The sequence below is a fragment of the Muscardinus avellanarius genome, assembly GCF_963383645.1.
Source record: "Muscardinus avellanarius genome assembly, chromosome: 13".
NCBI lineage: Eukaryota > Metazoa > Chordata > Mammalia > Rodentia > Gliridae > Muscardinus > Muscardinus avellanarius.
This window is the reverse complement of record NC_137799.1, coordinates 8,489,459-8,509,868: the sequence shown is the minus strand read 5'-3', so window position 1 is coordinate 8,509,868 and position 20,410 is coordinate 8,489,459. Positions and strand designations below refer to the sequence as shown.

The 20,410-nt window shown below is 55.6% G+C and overlaps 1 protein-coding gene across 1 annotated transcript in view; it reads right to left on the bottom strand.

The window, feature by feature from the left end:
• Positions 1-20,410, bottom strand: part of EEIG1 (estrogen-induced osteoclastogenesis regulator 1) — a gene marked incomplete at both ends in the record, with an annotated part of 36,260 nt that overhangs the window by 8,939 nt on the left and 6,911 nt on the right. Inside the window, 3 exons of the mRNA XM_080708631.1 lie at positions 1,593-1,709; positions 5,454-5,483; positions 5,693-5,813. Coding sequence (XP_080564757.1) covers positions 1,593-1,709; positions 5,454-5,483; positions 5,693-5,813 — 268 coding nt within the window. The remainder of the gene's footprint in view (positions 1-1,592; positions 1,710-5,453; positions 5,484-5,692; positions 5,814-20,410) is intronic.

The window sequence follows — 20,410 nt, the reverse complement described above, 5'->3', positions numbered from 1 at the left end:
GAGCCACGCGACTCGAGTCCTGCAGGGCCACAGCTGAGCTGGGCTGCAGAGGCCAAGGCCGCGGATCAAGTGGCAGCTCTTCTCGTGGCCTGGGCCAGCGTCATCTTTTGTCTCACTTGCCTCCTATGCACACCTGGAATTAACAGATACCATCTCCTCCTCCCCATGGAGCTGTGCTGGGGTCGTGAGACAGGAGGTAGCAAGAGCTCAGCACAGCTGGGCGTGGTGGTGCACACTTGTAATCCCAGTACCTGAGCGGCTGAAACAGGAGGAGCAGAGGTTCATGCCGACCTCGGCTACTTAGTGAGGCCCTCTGCAACTTAGAGACCCTATCTCAAAATCAAAAAAAATTAAAAATAGGACTGGGAGTCAGGCGTGGTAGTGCATGTTTGTAATCCCAGCATTTGGGAGGCCGAGACAGGATTGCACAGGTTCAAAGCCAGCCTCAGCTACTTAGTGAGGCCCTTTGCAACTCAGTAAGACCTTGTTTAAAAATAAAGAATAAAAAAAATAGGTCTAGGGGTATCACTCGGAGGTAGGAGGTAGAATGCCCCTGCCCTGGGTTCTATCCCCAGTATATCTATCTATCTATCTCTCTCTCTCTCTCTCTCTCTCTCTCTCTCTCTCTCTCTCTCTCTCTCTCACACACACACACACACACACACACACACACACGGCCAGGAGTGTAGCTCAGAGGGAGAATGTCCCTGGGGTTCAATCCCCAGTACTGGGGTGGGGGTGGGGGCTGATTTCACTGAAGGTATTCTCCAACCCTCACAGATGGGAACCTGGCTTTTTGTTTTTGCTCTTATGCAGAGCTGCAGACGAAACCCCTCACATATGCTAGGCAAGCACTTTGCCACTGAGCTACACCCCCAGCCCCAAGAACCTGTAATTTAAAAAAAAAATTTTTTTTTAGAACTGGGAATTGAACCGAGAGGTGCTCTGAGCTACATCCCAGCACATTTATTTATTTATTTATTTTTATTTCAAGACAAAGTCTAACTAGGCTTCTCAGGCTGGCCTTGAACATGTGATCCTCCTGCCCCTGCTACCTGAGTTGCTGGGATCACAGGCATGTGCCACCACACCCAGAGAACCTCATTTTCTTTGTGTGTGTGTGTGGTACTGGGGATTGAACCCACAGGTATTCTGCCTCTGAGCTATACCCCCTGCCCTATTTTTTATTTTGAACAGGGTCTAAGTTGCGGACGGTCACACTAGGTTTCTGAGGCTGGCCATAAACCTGTGATCCTCCTGTCTCAGCTCCCAAGTACTGTGATTACAAAGTATGTACCATCACACCCATTGAGGACCTGTATCTTTTTGTGTGTGTGTGGCACTGGGGATTAAAACTAGAGGCATTCTACCTCTGAGCCACACCCTCAGTCCTAGATTATTTTCATTTGGAAACAGGGTTCTGCCAGGTCGACAAGGATATCACTACTTGCCAAGGCTGTCTTCGAACCCACGATCCTTGACTACAAGTGTGTGCCACCATGCCCGGCAGGACATTCCCTCTGGGGCATTCTGATGGGGAGCCATGTTTGTCCCCCCTTGGTGAGGTCAAAGAGGCAGCGGGCCCTTGGTACCTTGAGGATGGAGTTGTCCTGGCGGGTGTTCTTGGTGTCATATCCCTCCAGTAGGCAGCAGCGTACCGTGGAGCCTGAACCTGCGCACTCAGCCAGGTTCAAGTCAGCGAAGCCCAGCTGCAACGGCAAGAGGACGGCGCTGCAGAGCGGGGCTGGGGCGGGCAGAGTCTCCCCAAGGGTTAACTGGGGGGGGCTCCCGGGCCCACCCTAGAGCCCAGCTCTTGCATAACGAAGACCCAAGGACAGGGGCCCTGGGTCGGCAGCACTGACGTGGCAAAGCAGGAGCTCACATCCCGAGTGGCACAAAGCGCCCTTTGTGCCTCGTCCCAGTGTGCACTGGGGCCAGCGCCTGAGATGAAAGGGCATTGTTGTTTGTGACACAGACACATTGTTCCCTGGGAAACAGGGCCATGCTGTCTGTCAGGAGCTGCCAGGAGAGTGGGCAGGGAGGGGAAGGCCCGTGGGAACTCTGGTGCAGGATGGGGTGATGCGATACCCATGGGCGGGCTGGGAGTGGAAGGGAAGGATGCCCTGTAGAGGTGGCAGGACCCCAGGGACATCCCCTGGAGAGGCCAGAGTGCAGGATGGGTGGGCAGGCCCCTGAGGACAAGCAAGGGACAGGGAGGGCTGTGGAAGCGGCTGAGGAAGAGGCATGAGCTAGAAGGAAGCCACGTCTGCCCGACTGAAGAGGAAGTGGGGTGGGGGCTTGTGTACTTCAGGAAGGACCAACCAGATCAGGGCATTCGCTGAGTGACAGCAGCAGACCAGTCTCTACTGCGGTGCTCAGAATCAGGGAACTGGGTGGGATCCCAGCCCCTCTAACTCAGAGGGACCTCACTGCAGAGGAGGGACTATGTTCAAGAAGTGACCTGCTAGGGGCACACAGCTCGACCAGCAGAATCAGAACGCAAACTAGGCCGCATCAGCGCAAGGTCCCAGACCTTCTCCAGGCCTCTGTTCTACTCTGCGACAGGAGTAAAGATGGAGGTGGAGGCTGTTACGGGAGAGGGAGGGTCCTGGCAGCCTGGCAGGTGCCAGGTGCCTGAGCAGTGTCTGCTGAGGTGCTCCTGGCTGGCTGCTGCTAGTTTCTTTCCCGACTGAATGTCCTCACCCAAATGTCAACTCTGACAGCACCCTCACAGCTGGTGCTCGCCACCCTCCCCTCTGCCTGCAGAAGGTCAGCAGCCTGTGCCAGGCCAGGTGCATGGTATGGCCCGCAGAGTTCCAGCGCTCTGGCCTGGCTCAGAGAGGAAAGGGAGGGCGAGTCACCTCGTGACTGACCAGAGCCCAGGTGAGAGGCTGAGAATCCCCCATCCACAGAGGACAGGCAGAAAGTCCCCAGAGAGAAGAGGGACTGAGGGCAGAGCGGGCTCATTGACAGCCAGGGCCAACTTCTCTCCCTCTGCCCAGTTGAAAGGGCTTCCTGTGCAGAGCGGAGCCCTGTGGTGCTATGAAAACCTGGCAACAACACAGATGTCCAACAGTGGGGACCGGCTGCGTCAGCGTCACCGGCCAAGAAGTGGGATCCTGCTGTACTAGAAAGCGCACAGAAATCTATGATGGCCATGTGTGCTGGCACAAGCCTGTAATCCCAGTACTTGGTAGGCTGATATAGGAGGATCACAGGTTCGAAGCCAGCCGCAGCAATTTAGCAAAGCTCTCAGCAACTTACCAAGATCCTGTTTCCAAATAAAAATAAAATAGGAGCCAGGTGTGATCAAGTACTTGTGATCCCAGTACTTGAGAGGCTGAGACAGGAGGATTGTAGATTTGCAACCAGCCTCAGCTACTTAGTGAGGCCCTCTACAACTTAGTGAGACAGTTTCAAAATAAAGAATAAAGCCAGGCATGGTGGCGTATGTTTGTAATCGCAGCATTTGGGAGGCTGAGACAGGAGGATCACAACCCTGTTTCAAAACAGAATAAAAAATAGGGCTGGGGGCGTAGCTTGGAGGTAGAATGCCCCTGGGTTCCATCCCCAGTACCGCCAAAAAAAAAAAAAAAAAAAAAAAAAAAAAGGGCTGGAAGTGCGGCTCAGTGGTAGAATGTCCCTGGGTTCAGTCTCTCCAGAACTGCCAAAAATAAAATAAAATAGGGCTGGGGGTGTAACTCAGAGGCAGAACGCCTCTGGGTTAAATCCCCAGTACCACAAAAAAACAAAAAGCAACAATCAAAAAACAAAACTATGATGACATGAAAAGATGCTGCAGAATCCATGTTTGTTTGTTTATTTTTGGAACTGCAAGTCGAACCCAGGCCATTGTGCTTCTAAGGCAAACTTTACCACTGAGGTACATCCCAGCCTTTATTTACTTTTTAAATTTTTTATTTATTTATTTTTTGTGTGTGGCACTGGGGGTGGGACCCAGGGGCTTTTCTGCCTCCGGGCTACACTCCCAGACCTATTTTATATTTTATTTGGAAACAGGATCTCACTAAGTTGCTGAGAGCCTCGCTAAGTAGCTGAGGCTGGTTCCGAACCTGTGCGATCCTCCTGTCTTGGCCTTCCAAGCACGGGGATTACAAGTGTGTACTACCACGCCCGGCTACTTTTTAAAATTTTTAATTTTTGGTACTGGGAATTTAACCCAGGGACATTTTATCTCTGAGCCACACCCCCAGTCTTATTTTATATTTTATTTTGAAATAGGTCTTACTAAGTGGCTGGGACTGGCCTTGACAGATCCTCCTGTCACAGGCTCCCAAGTACTGGGATTCCAAGATTTCATGTATTTTAACAATTAGATTGTTTGCAGGCACACAAATACATGAAGATGTTCATTTTACGTTTCTCCAAGTCATGCTTTTTTGGTGGTGGTCTTTTTTTTTGTGGTACCTGGGCTGTAACCCTATTCTATCTCCAAGCTACATACCCCGCCCTTTTTATTCTTTATTTTGAAACAGGGTCTCACTGAGTTTCAAAGGGCCTCGCTAAGGAGCTGAAGCTGCCCACAAACTGCGATCCTTCTGTCTCAGCCTCCCTAATGCTGGGATCACAAGCGTGTGCACCACGCCCGGCTTCACACTTGTTTTTGTTTTGTTTTGCGGTGCTGGGGATGGAACCCAGGAACATTCTACCTCCAAGCTAAACACCCAGCCCTACCTTTTATTCTTTATTTTGAAACAGGGTCTCACTGAGTTGCAAAGGGCCTCACTAAGTAACTGAGGCTGGCCGTGAACCGCGATCCTCCTGTTTCAGCCTCCCGAATGCTGAGATTACAAGCTGGGCCACCACGCCCTGCTTCACACTTGTTTTTATTCATTGCTCAAAAGCAGAATATATTGCTTTTCTTTTCTTTGGTACTGGGATTGAACCCAAGGGCATTCTACCTTCACCTCCGAGCTGCACGCCCTTCCCCAGCCCTTGTTATTTTTTCTTTTGAAACAGGGCCTTGCTAAGTTGCTAACCCTGGTCCTAATCCTGTTATCCTCCTCCCTCACCCCCCAAGTACTAGGATTACAGGTGTACTATGCCCGCTGGACTGTGGCTCCTGGCACAGCACTTGCCTAGAATGCAGGAGGCACTGGGTTCCATCCCCAGTCCTGCAAAAAACCCCAAAGATCTGGAAAGACCCTAACCACTCCTAATGGTGAGGTCCTGGGAGGGGGGAAAGAGGAAGGAGGACAGGAGCAATCACTTTATGAACTTCCACATGTTTGTACTGCAACGAGCAAATGCTAACCTTACATTAAGTACAAAGACTATCAACAGAGATATCCCCTAAAAATAACGCAGTTTATGTAGGGCTGCGTGTCTACTGTTTGGAGCAGAGAGGCTGGAGGTCCTTCTAGAAGCTTCTCTGATGCCCGTCCCCCGCCACCCTATCCCATCCCACTGCCTCCTGGCACAGACCCTCTTACCTTGGAATAAGCCTTCCCGCCTTTCAGCTCCTGCAGAGAGAGACAAGCGGCAAGATGACTCAGCACCCCGGCATCTCGTGGGTCTCCCCAGACCTCCCCAAATCTGAGCGCCAGGAGAGGAGGATAAGAAAAGGGCAAAGCAGCGTCCCACAATTTTCCTTGGGGGGACAGGTCAGGGGAGGGGATGGCCCCTCAGTCCTGGGCCCCCACAGATCCCGCCACCCCACCAGCCGCCTCACCTTGCGCACAGACACACGGAAGATGCAAGGGTCCAGCAAGCCCGTGGCCGGGTTGGCGCTCATCTTACACACGAAGGTGAACCTCTTGTGCCAGCGCACGCAGTTCTCCTGCACCTCCTCCCTGCAGACCAGACCCAACAGGTGAGTGTGTAACAGGAGGGCATGGTCATGCCTAGGAGGCCCTGCCGCCAGCGGGAGGGGGTGGGAGCTCCCATTTCTCACTTTGTATCACAAAGTGACTATATTTTCACATGAATGTGCTTATGTAAGTATTGTAAAAACACAGGAAACAATGAAAAATGAAAAGATACCAGCCAGGCATGGTGGTGCACACTTACAATCTGAGTACTTGGGGGGGGGCTGAGATGGGAGGATCACAGGTTCAAGGACAGCCTCCGCAAGTAGTGAGACTCTCATTAACCTAATGAGACCCTGTTTCAGAATAAAAATAAGACGGACGTGGTGGCTCACACTTGTAATCTCAGTGCTTGGGAGGCTGAGACAGGAGGATCGCACAGATTCCAAGCCAGCCTCAGCTACTTAGTGAGGCTCTCAGCAATTTAGTGAGACCCTGTTTCCAAATAAAATATAAAATGGGTCTGGGAGTATAGCCCGGAGGTAGAAAGCCTCTGGGTTCCACCCCCAGTACCACCAAAAAATAAAATAGGAATGTAGCTCAGAGGCAGAATGCCCCTGGGTTCAATCTCCAGCAACACATACACACACACACACACACACACACACACACACACACACACACACACGAGGAAACACAAAGTAGTCAGTGGAGGCAGCTGCCCTCTCTCGGGAGCCCCTGAGCAGCAGAGCCTCCTTCTGCTCCCAAGACCACCACCACCTTGACCTTGGCTGGCTGCTCCTCCACTGCAGTTCCCTGTCCAGCCAGGCTCCCACTGGCTGCCTCCTATGACCCGCACATCAGTCTTCCCCGGCACATTGTGCAGACTCAGCCCAGTGTACAGAGAAGAGGCTGAAGCCAGGTAAATCCCCAGTACCACCCAGCCAGACTGGCCGCCCGATGTGCCAGATTCCAAGGCCCCCTTCTTCACACCAATGACGACGATAACCCTAACAACTCTATGAGCTTCTCACATGCTGGGTACTGCTCCAAGAACGTAAAAGCCATCAGACACTGGCCCTGCTCGGAAGGCAGAGGCAGGTGATCATACGGCACCCTTGCAACCACTCTCTGGACCACCGCCCTGTCAGCCCAGTCCCCTGAACCCAGAAGCTCTGGGGCTGTCACCCTCTCTTGGGGCCCACCACTGGAAGAGCAGAGCCGGGACTGACCCAAGCAGCCTGGCCTGGGGCCCCTGGGGCCCTGACACTAACTGGGGTGTGCCCTTCCACCTGAGCATCCTCAGGGCCAAGAGCTCAGCCACGCTGACCAGGCCAGCCTATTCAGGCCTCGCCCAGCCGCAGGGAAGAGGGTCAGCAGGACCTGGGTGGCACGTGTTATGAGCCCCACCACCACCACGCCTAACAGAACCGGTGCTCAGGAAGGGGTGGCCACGGAAGGGCGGGGGTGGCGTGGGAGCCGGTATTTCAGCTCATCCCACCTGACCGGACGCCCAAGCAGACAGCTGAGGAAGTGGCCTCTCCACACCCTGGGTGACCCGAGGAGCAAGGGTTAACTTCCAGACCGGGTGGAGGGTCAGAGAGGACCAGAGTCAGGCACCTCCTGCACACTGCAGCCTCCTGCATCAGGCCCCGAGCCGCCCCCTTCTCAGCGGAGGGCGCTGAGGCTCCGAGAGAGAGCCAACCCGCCACACCTGAGATTACGACCCTAGGGACCCACAGAGCCAGGACCTGAGGGCCAGAGCCCTCGCCCATCACCCCGGCGCACAGCCAGAGCCCAGCGAAGGCCGACAGGGGAACCCATGGGGCCTGTGGGGCCCAGAGTCCTACCACGTACCTGACATGCCCGCCCATGCCCACCTGGAAACTGGCAGTTCTGCAGAAAGTTAAACAGAGTGATCATCTGATGAGCAATTCCACCCCCAGATGCACACCCAACAGGAACGAAGCCCAGGCCCACACCAACGCACACGCACTATTACTCCCCACAGCACACAGTGAAAGCAGCCCAGGCGGCTGCCAAGTGGAGAACGGGTAAGTAGCATGTGGCCTGTTCATACGATGGAACAGCGCTTGGCAATCAAAAGGAAGGAAGCACTTACTCATGCCGCAGTGGGCTGACCTCAGAAACATCAGCGCTAAGGGCGAGCAGCCAGGCACAACAGCAAGTGTGAGTCCACCTGTAGGAAATGCCCAGAATGGGGAGCCCCAGAGAGGTTGAAAGGGCTTGGGGAGCTGGGAAAAGTGAGTGACGATTAGTGGGTGTGGGGTTTCCTTATGGATAAAAGTGTTCCGCAAGTGGCTGTAGTGATGGCCACACAACTCTGAATGTTAGGAACCCTGAACTGCAGGATGGGGTGTAGCTCAGTGGCAGATCGCTTGCCTAGCATGTTGGAGGCCCTGGGTTCCACCCCCAGCACTGAAGAACAAAATAAAAACCCCGCCGCGCCGTACACTCCAAGGAGTCAACTGTGGTATGTTCACACTATCTCGATAGCACTGATCTCCCTCCCCTCAAACATACACGGTGGGTCAGGTAAATAGGACCATGGCGTGCTCAGCGCGGGGAGGGCGGCGGGCAGGTGGGAGGCCCTCAAGGCAGGGGCATCTGAGGGCTCAGAGGGAGGGAGGATGTAAGCACAGGCGGCAGAGGTCGGGCCGCCTCATCAAGGACCATCTGAGAGTGGCGCTGGCTCCGAGGAGGCCTCAGCAGGCAGAGGGAAGGGGGCGCCGCCAGCCCGCCCGGGAGCCAGCGCTGCGGAGATGAGAAGGAAGCTGCTGTGGTCCCAGGCTCTGGGCGTGTTGGAACACCCCAGGAATTTGGGTTCGTGTTCGGAACACAAGCTGACGGAGATTATGGGCTCTCTCCCTTCCCCTTTGTGGCACTGCCATGGGAACACCTGGCCAGCCGGGAAGTCTCAAACCTATTTATGGCTCAGGTCAGCACTGCCAGGCAGAGAAAGCCACAGGAGCCCTCCCAGGCTCAGGTGACAGGCATGTTCCCTCCCGCAGGAAGGTGAGCCGCAGCAGGGCTCACGGGACCAGCTCAGGCTCTAAACAATCACCTATTAGGTGTCATCACTCCCACGGGAAGGGGCAGCCTCGCCCTGGCCCACCCCAGGGGGTCAGAGAGCAGGTGAAATAAACACAGGGGTGGTCACTTCCTGGAGGCTCCTGTACCCCCAGGGCCTCTTCAAAACTGAGAGGTGACTGTCTTCCTTGTCCACTTTTTGGATGAAGAGAATGAGACTCAGAAATGCTTCACTGTTCACCCAAGGACTCAGCGCCACGGGGAGCAGAGCCAGGCTGACCCCAGGCCCGTCTGTGCCCAGGGCGGTGCCACGGCTCAGGGACAGCAGTAACTCCCCATCCGTCACCATCCATCACCCAGGGCCCTGCTGGGGGAGGGGCATGCTCAGACACAGGGCGGAGACGAAGAAATGAATACAGGCCCAGGGCTGGAAGTGGGCTGGGGAATGCTTGTAAAAACAGGCCGTGTGAGGGTGCCAGGAGGGTGGCCACGAGCCCCAGGGAGCCAGCAGGGCAGGATGGAGGAAATCTGGGGACTTGATTCCCTCAAAACCTTTTTATTAAGTACCCACTACACACCAGGCACTGCTAAAGCCCTAGAGACATGCGCAGTAAACAAAGCAGACAAACTCCTGCCTCCGAGGAGCTGATGCTCTGGTGGTGGGTAGGAGACAGCCAAAACTGAAGGCATGCCCAAGGGTGCTGGCTGTGGGGACAGGGAACTGGGGAGGAAGGGGGCAGTGCCCAGGCAAGCGAGAGGGAGAGCAAGGTGACCAGGGAAGGTCTTAGTGGGAGGGTGACAGTGGAGCCAAGAGCGAGGGTGAGAGGTGGGCCATGTAGGTACCTGGGGGAGAGCAATTCGGGCACGAGGAAGAGCAGTGTAAAGGCCCTGAGGTAGGAATGCAGCTGAGGTCTGTGCAGGGTTGGCACGGAGGCATCAGGGGACAGTGGTGGGAAGGGAGGCTGGAGAGGGAGGCTCACGCCCAAACTCACAAAGGGTCATGTGAAGACACCAGGAAGCGCGAGAATCCACACGCGCAGGAGCGGCCACAGCTGCAGGGTTCACAACAGCAAGAACGGGACAGGCTCCAGGGTGCAGCAGGGGACCGTGCACCGGCATGGCACGGGACTGCCAGACAGGAGGGGGCGTGAGGGCGGCCTGTGCTCGCGGGCAGGAAGACGGCCCCACTGCCCGAAGGAAAAGCATGGTACAGAAGAGCCCCACTTTAGAGTTTTTTAAGAGACATATGTGTGGGGCACGGTGGCACACACCTGTAATCCTAGTGCTTGGGAGGCTAAGACCGGAGGACTGCAAGTTCAAAGACAGCCGCAGCAGCTTAGCGAGGCCCTCAACAATTTAGCAAGACCCTATTTCAAAACACAAAAATAAGCCGGGCGTGGTGGCGCACACTTGTAATCCCAGCATTCGGGAGGTTGAGACAGGAGGATCGCATTTCCCGGACAGCCTCAGCTACTTAGTGAGGCCATCTGCAACTCCATGAGCCCCTGCTTCAAAATAAAGAATAAAAAAGTAGGTCTGGAGGTGTAGCTTTGAGGTAGACTACCCCTTGGTTCCATCCACAGTACCGTAAAATATATGTATAAATAAAAATATAAATAAATAAATAAATAAAATAGGGCTGGGGATATAGCTTGGAGATAGAATGCCCCTGGGTTCATCCCCAGGACTAAAAAAAAGAAAAAGAAATTTGAACCACCAGCTCCCCGATTCAAGGCCTGGCCCACACTGCCTACCTGAGGCCCTGCTGAGCAGGGTGGCTCTGCGCGGTGAGGGCCATGCTGGCAGGGCGAGCACGCTGGAAGGAGCAGCCCTGGCCCTCATGCCCTGAGGTTTCAGGGCGTGCTTCCCAGTTCCCCGCTGCTGGGAACAGGTAATTACAGAGAGCAGTTTCGTTTTTAGCTTTAAGAAATACAATTAGACGTGTGAACCCCAGCGAGGCAGGCCGAGCCCTCCACCCACCACAGCCCGTGGCCGTCACAGAGGCGGCATTCAGCTATTTCTGCGCTGTCCTGAAATAGAGCGGAGTACCCACCAGGCTGGTGTCCTTGGAACCTCCAGCTTCCCTGCACTCTCCTGGCCCTGGGCAGGCCAGCCCAGAGACCTCACCCTCTGGCTCACCCCAGGCGGCCATGCCACACAGTGTGGGGACACTCAGGGACCCAGGTCTTGAAGCGGCATCCCAGAGAGTTACTGTGGGTGCGCGCTTGGGTGTGGGACCTAACACAAGCAAATTTGAGGAGGGGCCCAGCCAGGTGGGGGAGGCAGCCACTGGCAACTGCTCATCTCTGAGAAAGAAAAGGCCTACAGAACACTGGCCAGAGTGTGACCTACTGGTCCGAGAGCAGCAACGGAGCCAGGACCTCAGGCCTGACCTTGGCCAGGGGAGACAGGCATGTCCCAGGCAGTGGGATCAGCACAGGAAGATCCAGAAGGAAAGAGGTGGCTCCCCGCAGTCCAGAGAGAGCCAGGAGCAGGAGCAGGCTGCAGAGCAACTGAGAAAGCCTGTATCGTGTGCCTCAACTTGTCTGTAAGCCTGCTCTGAGTCGGGCGTGGGGCGCACGCTTGTGACCCCAGCATTTGGGAGGCTGAGACAGGAGGATAGAGGTTCGCGGACAGCCTCAGCCAGTACTTAGTGAGGCCCTTTACAACTCAGTGAGACTGTTTCAAAATAAAGAATAAAAAAATATGGGCGTGGTGGCACACACTTGTAATCCCAGCATTTGGCAGGCTGAGACAGGAGGATCGTGTTTCGGGGACAGCCTCAACTACTTAGGCTCTTTACAACTCAGTGAGACCCTGTTTCAAAATAAGAATAATAAAAAATAGGGCTGGGGGGGTATAGCTAGAAGGTAGAATGCCCCTGGGTTCCAACCCCAGTACCATAAAAAAAAAAAAAAAGCCTGCTCTGCCCATTGCACAGGGCTGTCAGGCGATAGTGCAGTGTCCATACTCCTTTCTGTGCTGCTCAGCTCGAAGCAGATGCAAAGAATTGTGCCGGCATAGTGTCTGGGGCCACATCTTTCCAGCATCTGTCCTTTGCACCAGGAGACCAGGGAGGGCTGCCAGCCATCATCAGAGCCCATGCAGACCGGCATACCTCCTGTCTGTTACTACTACCTCTCTCCCCAGAACCCAAGACAGAGCTGGGAAAGCAGAGCCCCTCTGAGCTCCAGGGCCTGCTCTGAAACAGGTTCCCCCCACTTTTTTGTGTGTGGGGCACAGGGGATTGAACCCAGAAGCACTCTACCTCTGAGCTACACTCCCAGCCCCCTATTATTTATTTATTTTTATTTACTGCAGTACTGGGGATGGAACGCAAGGGCATTCTACCTCTGAGCTACACCTACAGCCCTATTTTATTTATTCTTTATTTTTAAACAGGGTCTCACTGAGTTGCAAAAAGCCTAAGTAGCTAAGAATGTCTGCGAGCCTTACTTGTGGGAACTTACACCTGGGCTGGAAGGTAGCACGCTGAGGGAAGCCATAGGCTCACCCTGGAGCTCTGTCCCACGGCCCCCTCATAGGGGCCAGGCCGCCCCCAGTCTCCAGGGTGTCATTTGCCGGCTCTCTGCTCCTGCAGCAATGACCAGCCATGTCTGCACCTTGCTCTTGACTGAGGAGAGGCCCCATGGGGCCTCTGATCCTTCTGTTTCAGCCTCCCGAATGCTGGAATTACAAACATGTGCCACCGTGCCCAGCTTTATTTTTATTTAGAAACAGGACTGCTCACTAAGTTGCTGAGGCTGACCTTGAACCTGAAATCCTCCCGTCTCAACCTTCCAGGAACTGGGCTTCATGCTCCCCCTTTGTTAATGACACGTAGATCCCGGGCCTTGAGCTCACTCTGCAGGACACGTGTTCGATGCACGTGACGAGTGAAACTCTACCACAGTCCTGTGAGTTGCGTGCCATCATTCCCACTCTGCAGGAGAGAAAACTGGGGTCCAGAGCAGCAGGACAGGCCAAGGTCATGAGCACCGAGGCTGATGCTGCGCCAAGACACCTGCGACCACGGCCACCGCTGGCCCTCAAGGCAAGGTATCCGTGGCTGCTCGGAGGAGGGCAACGCTGGCCCCCGCTCCCAGCTACCCAGGCCTCAGGACCACGCAGGGTGGCAGGCCTGGCAGAGTGAGCCACCCTCAGCTCCCCAGCAGCAACCACCCAGAGGTGGGTCTCCGCGGTTCACCAAGGTCAGCTCACTGCCACATCGCAGCACCTGGTGTGGCCGCACCACTCCCAGGAAGTATAACAGGGTCCCGGAGCCTTGGCCGCCCGGGTCCACGCCATGCTGGCGACAAGGGGTCGGAGCCAGAGGAGCCACCTCCAGGTCACAGACTGCTGGGGCCTCTCCTCAGAGTCAAGAGCAAGGTGCAGTCATGGCTGGTCATCGCTGCAGGAGCAGAGAGCCGGCAAATGACACCCTGGGGACTGGGGGCGGCCTGGCCCCTATGAGGGGGCCGTGGGACAGAGCTCCAGGGTGAGCCTACGGCCTCCCTCAGCGTGCTACCTTCCAGCCCAGGTGTAAGTTCCCACAAGTAAGGCAAGCGGCAGGTGCTCACCCCTGCAAGCCAAAGGGTGCCTGGGCCTGGCAAGGAAGGCAAGCTTTTCAGACTCAAGAGGGCACAGACGTATCTACTAGCTTTACACAGATTCCCAGTAGGCCCAACCCAAACTCAGAGTGTAGAACAGCGATTCTCTTTGTGGGGAACCACCCTGTGCATTATGAGACATTTAGTAGCACCCTGCCCATAGCACGACTCATGGACGACGACCAAAGATGTCTGCAGAAGCTGCCGAGTCATGCCCGTGAGAGCCACTGCCACAGCAGATCTGCGCCACCTGTGAGGGAGCCCAAGGACCAGCCCCAGCCGAGCGCCTGGGTTCCAGAGAGGGCTGGCCCCAATTCAGACCCACTAAGAAGGGGTCCTTGGACTGAGCCCCATCACGAGTCCCTCCCTGGCAATCCCGCCAGCCCGCTGGGCCGGCGTCACGGTGATGCAACCTTAGTTCCCTGCCGATGAAAGCCAGCCCTGGCCAGGAGAGCGGGAATCTAACGAGGAAACGATTCAAATCAACAACATGTGCCAGTGCCTTCCTGAAGACAAGAGCGCACAGCCGGCCTGGGGCGGACCCGCCAGGGGCCAAGCAAGGAGTCCACGCAGGGCTGCAGGGCGGGACGGCCAGCGTGGCAGCCACGGCAGCTGGCTGTTGCCAGTGTGGGGCCACGTGCCTGGGAAGCAGCTCGTTAAGTTTTGGCAGCGCCAGCCCCTCCTCCCGCAGCGAGGCAGCACGAAGTTCCCAGCAGCCAAACCGCTGGGTGCCGACAGACACTGGAGTGCTGGGCTGTCCCTGGAACTGCCTTCTCTGCTCTCCTGCCAGCAGAGCCCTGGGATGGCTCGGGGACTGACAGATGGGCTGGGAGGGAGGCAGGCATCAGCGAGTGGCCCAAGTAAGCACACAGTGAATACCCTGCTGGGGCTTTGGAACTCCCTCCCTGGTGCGGGTCAGCCAGGCGACTCGGGCTTGCTCCAGAAGCATCAAAGTTAAGAGTAAGGATTCTGGAGTCAGACACACCTGGGTTTGAATCCTGCCCCACTCTAGCCAAGGAAACCTGAATCTGATCTTTAAAAGCCCAACACAGGCAGGTGTCAGCTTAGCCACACTGGCAAGCAGCTACCCTGCCCTGCTCCTGCCCTAGAGCCAGGTTATCCAGGTGGCCAGAGCTACTGCCCAGGCAAGTGCCTGAGAATGTGACTCTCAACCGGATGCCAGGCGTTACTTCCTCTTACAGCCCAAGAGGACTGCAAGTGAAGGGATCCAAAGTAGACTGCTGGCCGGGCGTGGTGGCGCACGCTTGTAATCCCCGCACTTGGGAGGCGGAGACAGGAGGATCGCGCAGGTTCGAAGCCAGCCGCGCTGGCGTAAGAGACCCTGTTTCAGAAATATAAAATAGGTCTGGGAGTGTAGCCCGGAGGTAGAAGGGCTTCCAGGAACCCCAGTACCACCAAAAAAAAAACAAAACAAAGTAGAGTGCTTGCCTAGCATGCCAAGGCCCTGTGTTTAATTCTCAGCACTGCAAGACAGCAAGAGGGAGGGAGAGAGGGAGGGCTGCTGGCTTTGACACGTGCTGGCCCAACTCTATGCCCAATCACCCACTGTGGCCCAGCCTGGCTCCTGCTTCCTGGCACCTCCTTGGGTGCCCACTGCTTCTCAAGCATTGCCTTCCTGCTCCCACTTCACAGGTCAGGACACTGACACTGAGTGCAGGCACTTGCTGCAGGTCACACAGGAGGTGAGGGGTGGTCTGCACTCCCAGTCCCCATCCTGCAGGATCCCTAGAAATCTGCCAAGACAGTGGAGCCATTCTCAGGGGCTGCGGCAGCATAAGCATCCGTGGGCTGAACCTTCATAAGCATCCACACCACGGAACACGTCGCTCTGCGACCAGTCTCGAGCCGAGGGAGAGACAGTCCCTGGCTTGGACTATGGAATTAGTGGGATGCGGCACGGATCACACCTATCAACCTGCTGGGGTTGGAGACCAGAGTAGGTCAACCCAGGTCGGGGGAAAGTGGAAAAATGCTCCCCACAAAGCAGCCCTGCAAAGCGCCCGAGCGTGGCTTCCCGCCTCGTGGGTACTTGCTTGCACTAAGCCAAGGGTTCTCCCTACTGGACCTCCGCATCCACAGCCCAGTGACCCCATGTCACACACAGGCTAGGACCCTGAGCCCTAGGTGGGGAAGGCACCTGCCCAAGGTCTCCTGGACTCTGAACCCATGGCTGACTGACCCAGGAGTGCCCATCAAGGACACAGCGAGCCTGCAAAGGCTGCATTAGGAAATGCCCCTCCCAGGACCCTGGACTCTCAGACTGCGGGGCTGCCTCCAGGGGCGCCCCTCCTGCGCCCAGAGGACTCCACAAAATGCCCTTGAGAGGCACGGAGAGGCAGGAGACTGGGGTTCACAGACAGCCTCTGCACCCAAGAGACACTCATCTGGGCCTCATCCACCCTGTCCATCTCACGGAGTTGCTACAGGCCTGGCACACCGTGGACACCCACACTGAACGGGGACACAGCCTACCCTTTCAGAAGTAACAGCAGAAAGGGACCTCAAGCTCCCCTGGGAGGCAGATGGTCCAGGAAGCAAAGCCCCTACCCAGCACCCCTCCCTGCCCCAGGACAGGGATCTGATCACTTCCTCAGGGCTTGGGCTGGGCTGTGCAGGGGGGTGGGCTGGCAGGCAGCCCAGGCACGTGCAGCTGCTGCTGGCTGACTCACACCTGGGTGGTGTTTGATTCACACAGGAGGAAGGGGAGAGAAGAGGAGGGAATTTCCACCCCTAGGGCCCGGTTCCTCCAATGACTGGACTGCATCATGGGGACACTTCTGTCCTCTGAACCCACACCCTCCATCCAGGCCCATCTGAGGGCTCCCTACACACACAGACTTCCTCTTCTGGGCCTGGGTCCTATCTACAAGGGGAACAGCTCCTGGAGGTGGGGCCTCTGCTTGCTCTCCGTGCTCCTCCGGCCCAACCCAAGAACAGCGCCCAGCTTACGGTGGGTACTCAGTCATGTCTATGGCTAAATGAGAGCCCTGGCACCCTGCTTCCACAAGGGCTACCCTGAGCCTCCTGGTACTGCCTCCAGACAGGGGCTTCCCAGCTGAGATCAGGCCTCATTTCTGCAGTCCAAGGAGTCAGGGATCATCACCATTGCTGACCTACCAGCCAGGTGTCCCACCAACCTACACAGCAGTTCCTGTGGCTCCCTGGACTTCTAGGATGACCAGAAGGATGATCAGGAACTGTTTGGCCAGAGTCACTTTTCCTCATCCAGCACGGTCTCAGATCTGTATTTCCAGCCTCGCTTAGCGGCTCCCAGAGATGCCAACCACAGGACTAAGGGCCTCAGAGTCAGGCAGGACAAGGCCCCAAACCACCAGTCTCCATCTCCTTCCTGGAAACCTGGTTCACTGAGAAAGCACAGGCCAACCCTGGGCCAATCCCTGCTCTGCCACTCACTCCACACACATTTACTAAGCACGTACTAAGAGCTGAGCCGAGCGGGGCACTGGGGACACATCTGAACAGGCCTGCATCCAAGCTGGGCACGGCTGGCCACACACAGGTCCAGCTGTAGCCAACACATACTGCCTAGTAGACTGCAGCAGCCCAGGGTTAGCCTTCTCTTAGCTGGGGGGAGCACATCAAAGGCCACTCCCAGCCAGATATGGTAGCACACACCTGTAATCCCAGTACTTGGGAGGCTGAGACAGGAGGATCACTGGTTCCTGCCAGCCTCAGGTACTTACTGAGGCCCTGTTTCAAAAATAAAGAATAAAGCTGGGCGTAGTGGCGCAGGCTTTTAATTCTAGCATTAGCTTATAATCCCAGCATTCGGGAGGCTGAGACAGGAGGATCACTGTTCGCAGCCAGCCTCAGCTACTTAGTGAGGCCCTTGCAACTCAGTGAGACCCTGTTTCAAAATAAAGAATAAAAACTAGGGCTGGGGGTGTAGCTCTGATGTAGAATGTCCCTGGTTGTCATCCCCAGTACGGCAAATAAATTAAATAAGCCAGGCATGGTGGCTTTTAATTCCAGCATTTGGGAGGCTGAGACAGGAGGATCCAGGTTTGCAGACAGCCTCAGCTACTTAGGACCTCTGCAACTCACTGAGACCCTGTTTCAAAATAAAAAGAATATTGCTGGGCGTGGTGGTGGACACTTGTAATCCCCGCGCTTGGGAGTCTGAGATAGGAGGATCGCACGGGTTTGAAGCCAGCCTCAGCTACTTAGTGAGGCTCTCAGCAACTCAGTGAGACCCTATTTCCAAATAAAGTATAAAATAGGTCTGGGAGTGTAGCCTGGAGGTAGAAAGCCACTGGGTTCCACACCCAGTACCAATAAATAGATAGATAGATAGATAGATAGATAGATAGAATAAAAAATAGGGCTGGGGGTATAGCTTAGTGGTAGAATGTCCCTGAGTTCTATATCCAGTACTGGGAAGAAGGGAAAGAAAGAAAAGGAAAAGGAAAGAATGAATAAAAAGTTAGGAATGAATAAAAATAGGGCTAGGGATATAGCTCAGAGATAGAATGCCTCTGAGTTCTATCCCCAGTACCGGAAGGAAGGAAGGAAGGAAGGAAGGAACTTGGGCTGAGGATGTGGCTCAGAGGTAGAATGCTCCTGAGTTCAATCCCCAGTACCCGCCCAACACACATACACACACAGGCTGTCCCGGAGGAGAGGGTTTGAGCCAGTGCAGGCGGGGCAGTGATGCCCCCTCTGCTCTGCTCAGCACTTTTGAGACGGATGTGTCTAATGGTCTCATCATGAGACCCAGGCTGGGACCACAAGTGTCCTGGCCAGAGCAGGAGCCCAGCTGCTTGACAGGCAGTCACCCTTTCATCCAAGCACCATGGAGAAGCTTATGATCCCATTTTACAGATGAGGAGAAGCAAGGCTCAGAGATCCTGCAGTCTGGCAGCCTCACGAGCCCAGCAAGGCTCAGAGTGCCAAGCCCCACAGCCCAGAAAGCCCTCTACAGTGTACAAGAGGCCAAAGAAAATTCCCCAGCTAGAAAGGACTACTGCAGCTGCCAAGATGAGAAACTCCCTTGTACACAAGAGTGATATTCATCAGGTCAGGATGGTTCAGATTGGCCCACCAGAAAGGCTCAGAAAGGCCCGAGGACCTCTTCCAGGCTTCCAGGCACCCCAAAAGGCGCCTCACTTTTGTTTATAGGGCTTTGGTCCCTGCCCAGCACCACCCAGAGGTGTGGGTCATCTCAAGGCTTGCTCTGGCACAAAGACGTACAATTCATGAATTTTCAGAGAAAACACCCATGGAACCAGCCCTGGAAGCAGAACACTGCAGGCCCAGAAGCCCTTCCAGACAAACCCCTACCCAACAAAGATAAACACCTGACTTGTACTGCCATGCTTGGGACTTGTATAAATGGCATCATATACTGTGTGTGTGTGTGTGTGTGTGTGTGTGTGTGTGTGTGTGTAGTACTGGAATGGAACCCAGGGGCTTTCTACCCCCATAATATACTCCCAGACCTAATATGTGTGTGTGTGTGTGCGCGCGCGCACGTGTGTGTGTGTGTCTGGGGGTGGAACCCAGGGGCATTTAACCTCCAAGCTACACCCCAGCCCTATTTTTTATTCTTTATTTTGAAACCGGGTCTCACTGAGTTGCAGAGGGCCTCACTAAGTAGCTGAGGCTGTCCGCGAACCGCGAACTGCGATCCTCCGGTCTCAGCCTCCCAAATGCTGGGATTACAAGCGTGCGCCACCACGCCCGGCAACCTATTTTATATTTTATTTGGAAACAGGGTCTCACTAAGTTGCTGAGAGCCTCACTTAGCATCTAAGGCTGGCTTCGAACCTGCGTGATCCTCCCGTCTCAGCCTCCCAAGTACTGGGATTACAAGTGCGCCACCACGCCCGGCTGGCATCACACACTCAGGCCTTCTAGCTTCATGGGTCTGTGCGCCTAGTCCTTTTCTGAAGATCATTCCATGATGACTGGGGTGGGAAGTCGCCTTTCTCCACTGACACTTGCCTGCCCTTCCGCAACCTGCAGCCCCAAAGCAGTCCTTGCCATCACTGCCCGTGGTAACTCCAAAATGCAAACCTGACTCTGGTTCAAACCTTCCAAGGCTTCCACTCTTCAGGATGCTATCCGGGCCCCTCCCAGGCTCCTGGCACTTCATGCCAGGAGAGCCCCCCTCTAACTCTACCCCCCACGTCACTTCCTCTGGGCCTGCCACACAGCTCTAATTGGATTCTGTGCCTCCTCTTCAGGAGGGATCTTGCAGAGACTGCATCCCCAGGGCACAAACGGCCTCAGACACAGAAGGTGTCCAGGAAATTGGCAGAGCAGCCAGGGAAGTCATGGCGGAGCACCAAATACAGGTGTGTTGCCCCCACAGAGAGTCCAGCGACTCAGAGAGGAAGTGGTGGGAAGGGAGGGTGCTTTGCATGTGAACGAGACCCAGACTTCTGCCCTCCCCAGCACCAGGCTGCACATCTCTCATGGCAGGTTTAGTGTGCCAGAGGCCTGGCTGTGTACTCAGCAGGTAGCGCTGCTGCTGCTGCTGCTGCTGCTGCTGCTGCTGCTGCTGCTGCTGCTGCTGCTACTGCTGCGGTTTGCAAGAGGCAGCCCTCCGCCCCACATAGGCAGCCCTATTTGCTGGAGGAGGAAGCTGAGGCTGTGAGAGCAAAGCGCTTGATGTAGCCAAAGAGCAATCCAGCAGCTGCTGTGGTCCAAGTGCTGAGCCACAGGGGCCCAGCCCCCTTCTCCTCCTTAGTCTGCTGGGCACTGCCACCCCATGGGGGTTCTGCCCAACTCCAGCCATGGCCCTCAGCCTCCTCTCAATCACAGCCTCTGAGCCCATGGTGGTACCCAGCTGCCTGGGGTGTGGGTGAAGGCTGCTCCTGACACCGACTGATACCTCCAGCACAGGGGAGGGGGGCAAGGGAGGGGCTGAGCTCAGCAGCTGGCAGTGGCTGCCACACTGCCCAGCACCAGCACCCACACTGGTGCAGAGCCAGGGGA